At 57.0% G+C, this 8562-nt stretch overlaps 1 protein-coding gene across 1 annotated transcript in view; it reads left to right on the top strand.

Annotated features, from left to right (window-relative positions):
- Nucleotides 1–5114: 5114 nt before the first annotated feature.
- LOC103893977 (signaling lymphocytic activation molecule) overlaps nt 5115–8562 on the top strand; it is a 3733-nt gene continuing 285 nt past the window's right edge. Inside the window, exons 1-4 of the mRNA XM_009273280.1 lie at nt 5115–5439; nt 5798–6090; nt 7144–7240; nt 7902–7975. Coding sequence (XP_009271555.1) covers nt 5115–5439; nt 5798–6090; nt 7144–7240; nt 7902–7975 — 789 coding nt within the window. The remainder of the gene's footprint in view (nt 5440–5797; nt 6091–7143; nt 7241–7901; nt 7976–8562) is intronic.

The following is an 8562-nucleotide window of genomic DNA, read 5'->3' as shown; positions in this document are numbered from 1 at the left end:
CGTGCTGGCTAGGCTGGATCCCCTGGTTGTCCCACACATGCCTTGTGAGCGCTCTCAAGATGAACCGCTCCATCATCTTCCCCGGCACCGAGGTCAGGCTCACAGGCCTGTAGCCGCGGATCCACCTCTGCCAGCTCTCTCAGCACACAGAAGACTTCAGCCTGAGCTGATGGGGAAAGTAAAGGCATTTTGGATCATTATTTTCCGTTAAAGGAGGTTTTTCTGTGACTGCCTGTATGGGTTTTGTGCCCCCAGGTGCTTCCTGGAAGGATTTTTTCTTGATGGTTTTGCTTGTTAAATAATTTTTCCCATTTCTCCCAACCAGTGCCAGCCCAGCCTGGGGCATGCTGCTGTGGTACTTGCCCCATGGGTGATATTGGGGTTTTATGGCTTTCCTGGACCAGTTTGGGGTCAATGGTCTTCTCCATACCGGCACAGCCTGCACCCAAGCGCGGGGCACCTATCTGTGGCGAGGGAAGGGTTGGGGACCGTCCTGCTGCCCTGCCTGGAGGACCGAGCTGGTGGAGCCCATCCACCGGAGACCTCCTTCCTGACCACCGGCTCTTCGGGTGGGATTTGTGCCGGGGCAGCTTGCTGCTCTGCAAAATACCCCAAGGTGATCTCTTCGCCCTTCCGCCATCTGGCCAAGTGCTCGGTCCAGGAGCCGGCTGCCTCCAGTAGGAACCACCGCTGCGTTTCAGTTAAGCCGAAGCTCCTTGCGTGTGTGCAGTGAGAAAAGGAGCCGAGTCCTCTCATACTATTCTTACTCATCCTTTCTTTTTTACGCCTCTGCTGAGCTCTTCCCTTCCGTGAACTGCTGATTATTGGGAAATGGCTTGGGTTTTTTTTTTTCTTTTTTTCCCCTCAACCAGATGCTTTCTGAGCAGGAAGGAGCAGCCTAGCTGCTTAGGCTGCCTAGGTTTTAGGCTTTTTATCATTAGAAATAATTTATTGGCAACAAAACTCATGGAGGTGTTGGAGCTTGGCTCCACTGAAAATCGGTGGGATGTAAGTCCACCCTTTATATCCTTGTGGCACTCAAATTTGGTTTAAAACAGCGGAGGAATTCCTGTTTCATGCTGTCGCCTCTGCTCTCCTCCAAAAACCAGAAAAAGCAACAAAAACTTGAAGAAAGCAATAGGAAAAAAAAACCTTCTCCCATTCTAAAGCTGCACAGGCCAAGCACCGACGGAGGTTAATAATTCATTCCACTAAAAACACAAAAACAACCAAGCTTTTCTCACCCCTTTCCAGCAGCGGAACAAGCGAGCGGTGTTTTTCCCGCGCTCCCCATCCCCGGCTCTCCGCTGAGCGCGGGAGGCTGCGCTCCCCGTTCCATCCCCACCCGGGGGAACACCCACAGGAGGGGGGGACCATCCCCATCCCCGAGCACTCGCCGTGGGGACGGCGTTGAACAGGAGCAAACTGAAGTCCAGATCACCTCCCCGAGCGCTCAGGCTGAGAACAAGGATTGGGCTTTTCCTCCGTGAGTTTTTAAAGACCACCCATACTCCTCCTCGCTGTAGATCCCATGCAGCCCAAAGCAGGGGTACGGGTTAATCCCAGAATATTTGGGGCTTTCCTGCACTGGTGGGCATCGTGGCCGCGAGCACCGGTGCACGCCGGCTCTCTGGGCGAGCTTCGTGCTGGGTTCCAGCCCCATGGCACCGGGATCGAGCCGCAGCGGTTGGCATGCTGCAGCGTGGCAGGGAGCGGCTGCCTGCCTCCACCCCCGCTGCGGTGGCAGGGTTTGAAGACTCTGTACAGCCCCAGGAAGCTGTTACCATACGTGAAACGATTTTCTTGCTGATCATTTCCTCTTCTTTTGGGCTCAGGTAAAGGACCCATGGCAGGATGATGCGGTTCTGGTACAAATTATAAATCGATGCTCTGCTTCCTTCTGCAGGTCTCTTGGGCTGTCTCCAGTGAAGCATTCAGCAGCACGACTCAGTGCTTTGAATACTTTCCACTCAAGAAAAAAAAAAAAAAGAGTCATTCAGCCAAAAACAGGAAACACATGGCCCAGGGCAGCGTCTCTGATTTGAGTACACCTGTTCTTATAATGAGCCTGGCAGCAGATATTAACTCCACTGCAGCAGAGGCTCTGTGAGTGGAGGCATGGGCTGCAGCGTGTGTCTCTGGCTGCTGATCTCTCTCGGCCGTGTTTGGGGTATGTATGTTTTCCTCTCCGTGAAATACTCCGTTTGGATTGTTTGGGGATTTTTGTCAGACGTTAAGATCTTTAGAAATTGTGAGCTGTGTGCCGGGCGGATGGGCAGATCGAGTGTAAATATTCATACAGAAGATAAATGGCTCGCAACTCCAAGCTGGATGCGTGGTGCATCCCTAATATGCTCCTACTAGTCAGGCTGAGGGAGGAGAGAATAAAAGATGATGAATGAACGAAGATGGTGATGGACAAAGTGTAGCTGCAATAGTGAAGCATTCTACCGTGTGTTTTAATGGGGCGTTAATAGCACTGAGCAAATAATTTAGTACCAGATGTGAATTGGGGTACTTGAGATGAAGGTCCTTGGTGGATTGTCTCGCTCTCTGTGATAGCGAGTGTCTCGGATCAAGAGGTGCCAGTGGGCTGGGAGATGGTAGCCAAGCAATAAAATGTATATAAGGCAAGCGGATAGGGACTGGCAGCGGGGCAATGCCTGTTTTCTGGGTGCCCGGAGAGCCCTGGCTGGCTGTGGACGGTGTCCTGGGAACGATGGTGTCCTGGGCGAGTCGAAATCCCTCCCCAGACCAGCTTGTCAGGGACTGAGGACACCCCGGATGCCTCAAGGCTCCTGGGTCCTCTCCTCTCAGCCTGCTGCTAGTTACGGAAGGATGTTGCAAAATCAGTTTCGGTGGCACTGAGCTTGTGCAAAAGCGCTCGGGTGAGTCAGGGCCCCTGAGCAGAGCAGAGCGAAGGGAGCTGTGACTAATCCTGACCTTCTTCTGGGTGCCAGCCCGATCTCTGTTCTGCTTCCCAGGGGGCACCGTGTGTCCCCGCAGCCCCACGAGCCCTCTGCTACCGCATCTGTGTAATTACCAGGTATAAAACGAAGGGCTCGGCCAGGAAACCAGAGACTTTGGCAGAGCTGGGGTTTCTCCTCGGCTCTGCTGGCTCACTGTTACTAGAATACCTGCCTTTAAAATCCCCCCGGGGTTTTCTGCCTAGCCAGCACACTGAAAGTCCCAGGAGCCCAATACCTGATGTGAGGGTTGCTCCGGATCTAGCGCTGTGCCGGTGCAGGTCGCTTGCCTTCCTCCAGTCCCTCCATCCGTGCTGAAGCCCGGATGGTTTCAGACCTTTTTACATCCCTCCTCCTGCAGCCTTGCTCCAGCCGAGTCGTCTTGCCCGCAAAGGAGATGCTCCTCGCCGGGGCAGAGGGTTTTTCTAACGTGATGTCAAAAGGGCTTTTCCATTTGGTAATTAATGAGGAGCCTAACCGCTGCATGTCAAAAATACACGTTGCTGAGAAAATACAGCATCCGCCTGCGTGCCGGGCTTTACAGTAACTGTATCGGCAAAAAAATGTATGAGGCACTGGGTCAGCCGGACCGTGGGGTTTCTGCGGGATGACGGCCATGTCCGCATGGCTGCTTCAACGCAGGGGAGATGCAGTCCACAGGGACAGCTCAGAAACTGCTGTGTTTCATGCCACAGAGAGGGCGGGGGAAAAATAAGCGATGGCACTCACTTGGGATGGCAGCGGGGAGAGTGTTTGCTCTGTGGTTTTTACTGGAACCATACGCGCCGCCAGAGAGGCGGATACTGGGCTTATCTGGGCCTCCCCAGACCTGTTCTTCTGAGGCAGCTCCCCCTCTTTTCTTTTCCCCTCTGGGGCAAAGCCTCGCCCCGATGGAAAGAAGTCGGTAGGAAAAGTGGGGGATGACACAGCGGGGGTCCCTTCCACGCTGCCGGCGGCTGGCAGAAGCAGTGAGCTGGCACCTCTCCCCACGCTGTTTCCTACAAAAACAAACTTGTTTGCCCAGGGGTGAGGGCAAATATGAATCACTGCCTTGCAGCAAAAGACTGGAAAGGGTCTGGGGGAGAAGATCCTCCCGCGTGCTCTCCAGGAAATCCAGGCGGTTGAGATGCTTTGGGACGCGTGGGAGATGCTTGCACCCCTCTTCTTTAAGAGCACTTTTCTGTGGCCACCAAGAAACAGACCTGGGACCACCTCAGCCAGGAGAAGGGCAACCTGGGATTTACACCTGAGCCCACCTCCAGGAGGCTGCACTTCCTGCAATTTCTACAAGAAAAGAAGGTTTCTGGAGCTGAGGCGCTTGGGAGAGCTGGGTGCCATGATGTGCACCCAACTGCAGGCTTTGGCCAAGAACCACCGAGCATCGTTTCCCTCTGGACTGCCCTGGTGTCACTGGGACTTCTCCACGCTGGTCCCACCGCTGCCAGCACCCTTCTCCCAGGACCAGCATCCCCACCAGACTGGGACCGCAAGTGCCTTCCCCTGCTTGAGGCAGCCCGGCTCCATGGGGTGATGTTTCGCTGTGCTGGCTGGATGTCATTGTGCCAACAGAAAGCCCAGAGCCTTAAATCAGGATTCGGCCATCACGCACAGTGGTGTCTGACGCTGGAGAACGTTGAGGCTGATGCACATGAAGACTCTCTCGCCTCGCTCCGGGAAGGCTTGGGTGGGGAGGAAGAGCAGAGGAAGGCAATGCTTCCCCTCCAGCTCCTGAGCTGAGCCCTCGACCTTCGGGGACGAGGATGTGGGGCTGAGGGCTGGGGGTCACTCTTTTGGTTCTGGGGATGGTCCTGTGGGGTGGGTGTGGGGCAAAGCTCACACCGAGCCCTGATGTACAGCGCAACTTGTGCTCCCACCTGCCGACAATCGCTGGTGCAGGATGTGGTGGATAACCCAGAGCTTGAAAACGTGATTATCTAATCTGTTCAATTTTTGACCGATTTATCTCATGCAACTCAAGCCGTCCCCAATCTGTGGATTACGAGGGTGGGTCCAACACCATCACCGGCTACCGCAGCTCCGCGGGCATCTGCCCTCCTCCAGCAGAGCTGGGATGGGGGGGGACGGTCGCTCTGAGCCCCCCATGCCTCCCTGTCTGCCTCAGCCCTTCTCTCCACTCTCCTCCCAGGCATGGGCCGCGGGGCGAGGGAGACGGTGCTGGGCACCTTGGGGAAGGCAACGATATTGCAGATCCCCCCCGAACTCCAGGACCTCACCCGGCGCTTTGGGGAGGCCGTGTGGAAGCGGGACACGGAGGACCCACAGAGGAAGCTCGTCCTGCTCAAGTACTTGGATGGCAACTACACCAACTACATGCAGGAACGGACTCGCTTCCACAAGTCGAGCTTCTCCCTGGAGATCCTGAACACCAGCCGGCAGGAAAGGCAGCTCTACGAGTTCATTGTCAGCAAGGGGCCAGAGGAGAAAGTCTGGCAGATCCAGCTGGAGGTGTATGGTGAGACATGCTGCTTTGGGAGGACTGTGCTGGATGCTCTCAGCCTCTTGCGGTGCTGGGAGCAGGTCTGGGAGGTGGGTGGTGGTCAGGGTGGGTGGGAGATGCCCACCCTGATGTCAAGGTGCTGCAGTGAGTCCAGGACCCTCTTGCAGCCCCATCTGGGTACCCCCAGGAGCCTTTGGGTGCGTGCAGACCATGTCCCTCTAATGCCGTTTGCAGCGGGTCTGGGGCCAGACTGGTTCCTCTCCATCTCCTGGGGATTTAGGAGAGGCCAGCAGGATTTCCCAGGCAGGGGCCAAGGCAACGTTTGCATCCTTCCCCAGACACAAACCTTTGCCCCCTCCCTCCCTCCCTCCAGAGCCAGTGTCCGATCCCAGCATCCAGATCCTCGGCTGGGCGCTGGTCAACGACAGCTGCACCATCACCCTCAACTGCACAGCGGAGCGAGGGGACAACGTCTCCTACAGCTGGGGCAGCTGGGACACCAGCACCTCGGGGCTCTGCTCCCACAACGGCAGCCTCCTGTACCTCTCCTACCCCCTGCAGAACACAAGCATCGCCTGCGCCTGCACGGCCAGCAACCCCATCAGCAGCCGGGTCGTCACCTTCAACTCCTCTGAGTGCAGCTATGAGCAAAGGGGTAAGTTCCCAGTTGCTGACCTGGCTCTCTCCAGCCTCCTGGTCCTGCTCTTGCTTTGCCAGGGGACTTTTTCACGCTGCTTTAGGCAGCCTCAGAGGAGCCTTTTGCAAGAAAAGCAGCTGCTGCATCACCTGCTCAGGGTTGCCCAGTCCTTCCTGTAAACGCCAGCCACATGTCCCACCTGCCTTCCTGGCCAGCCCGGCCACCGCACTCGCTGCGCCCCGGTGCTTGAGGCTCATTTTAAATGCATGAGACTCGTACGCCGGGTGGTTTGGGGAGGATAAAAACCTCGGTGACAACTTCCCCTTTGGAGGCTCTCGGGGCAAAAGTCACGCTCTCTCTCACTGGGATTTTCTAGCACTCCCTTGTGACGTGGGGGACTTTTGCTGGGGCTGTGTGGCCCGGTGGCTGCCCCTTACCCCAGGGATCCAGAGGTGAAGTCACACCTCTGCTGGGGTTCTCACAGTGACCTGTGCTGAGAAAATATCCCTGTGGGGAAAAATGATCGGGACTCTTCCTTAGGAAAGGGAGATGCTGAAATGAAATGCTCCAGGGGGGTTTTGGGCTTGTTTCCTCACCCCCTTGCACCGTGGGACACCCCTGCATGGTGTCACCGTTAGTGGTCCAGGAGCGGGGCCGCCCTGGGTGTCTTCCCGCAGTGGGAGCTCGGCTGGTGGCTGGAGCTGCAGAGCTCTGTCCCAGGGCCCTCTTCTCACGCACCTGCGATGCAAGGGCGTTGTACAAAGGGGCTGCCTCCCCACAGGCCTCTGTAAAGCCACCGGAGAAGTTTTTAGGGCTTTATCTGGCCCCGATCTGGCTCCCAGCACGTTTTTCACTGACTGTTGCAGTCTGGAGGAGATTAGAGAGAGCTCTGCTCAAGAGAAGCATTTCCTGCCCCTTGTTTCCTGTTCTACCAACATCACTGGCCCAAAATTAGGTGACGAGATGAAGAAAGATTTTTAGCAGCCCATTCTGCTCAGCACTGGGTGAACCTGGGCCCCAGGGCTGGCGGCTGACCCCCTCCCCTCCCTTCTCTGCCCTCCATCCCAGGCAACGCCGGGCAGAGGACGGAGCATCTCGTGCTGCTGGTGGTGGTGCCCATTGTCGCAGTAATTATAATCACTGGGGTCTTCACGGCTGCCCATTTGGCCATGCCCATCGGTGAGTGCCGTGAGGGAGGGGTGCTGGGGCGGTTGATGGTCTGTGGGTGGAGTGAGCCTTGGGGGGGGGGCGGGCAGAAGCTGCCCCCAGCCAGCCCCAGCGAATGGACCAAAGGGCTGATCCCTGCGGGCACCTCGTCTTGGGAGTACCCTGGCCCTTGGGAAGGAGCAAAATGTGTTTCTCTTGGAAGCACAGAGTAAAAGGCAGGAAGGAAACCAGCTTAAAAAAAAAAAAAAAAAGAAAAAAAAAAAGAGAAGTGTACCTGCACGTGATCCCCAACGCTTTACCAGGATGATGGAGCTTCTGAGATCGTATTGCACGGTCTCAAGGGGAACTGAATGATCCCAGCACAAATTTGAGAGCGCATCATCTCTCTGAGTGCCTCAGCTGGGCTGTGTCCCCCCTTCCCATTCCTCGCGTAGCGGCAAATTTACAAAGCTGACCCGTGGCAGCCAGAAATCGTCTGACCACGGCTGGGCAGCTGCAGCGATAGGGATGCAGTTGGGTCCAGCCAGTGGGCACCACGCCAGGGACGGATCCAGCATGGGCTCAACCTTGCCGTGCCTTGGGCCACAGGAGCAGGATGTGGCTTGCAAAACGCTGGGGTTCCCCCCGGTCCCTGCTCCCCTCACAGCTCAGTGACTTGCTTATCCCCCCGCAGCCAAGCAGGAGCACTTGCCGCTCGCTGAGGACAGCGCGGTGCACACCATCTACTCCCAAGTGCAGCGGGTGGAGGTGAGCCACGACCAGCACGACCCCAGCCAGCCTCGGCGCACGGGGAAAAAATGCTCCTTCAGCGATGGAAATGCTCCTTTAGCGATGGGACCCCGAGCGCTGCAGCCGGCAGGGAGCACGGGCATGACCCTGCTGGGGTTTCTTGGGTGGGGGTCTCAGATGGTGGCAGCCTGGCTTTGGGCAGCAGCGAAGGCAGCAGCACCCAAAGCCCTGGGTCGTTGCTGGGTGCCTCCTCGCTGGTCTGCGGCACCCTCTGTGATGGGCTTTGACCGCTGGGTGTCAACACAGCCCCGCGGCTGGTGAAGAGGAGGGTGAAATTGTGGCTGGGGGGGACTGGGTTGGCCGTGGGCTCCCCAGGGTCACTCATCCCTGCTGTTCCAGGAGTCAGCCTGGCTGCCATTAACTTGGGAGTCTCTGGGAATAAGGTTGGGTGCTGCAGCTTCCCCAGCCCCCAGCATCCCAGGGCGGCTTTGGGGACAGACTGTGTCATTTTTTCCCCCCTCCCCGAGTCCTGCTCAGCGCAAACTGGGGAGGAAATGGTGGGTCCATGTATGGTGGAGGGAGGGAAGGGCCCCTGCGGTGAGCTG

The sequence above is a fragment of the Aptenodytes forsteri genome, unplaced genomic scaffold, assembly GCF_000699145.1.
Source record: "Aptenodytes forsteri isolate BGI_AS27 unplaced genomic scaffold, ASM69914v1 Scaffold847, whole genome shotgun sequence".
Classification (NCBI taxonomy): domain Eukaryota; kingdom Metazoa; phylum Chordata; class Aves; order Sphenisciformes; family Spheniscidae; genus Aptenodytes; species Aptenodytes forsteri.
This window is presented reverse-complemented; position numbering and strand designations above follow the sequence as displayed.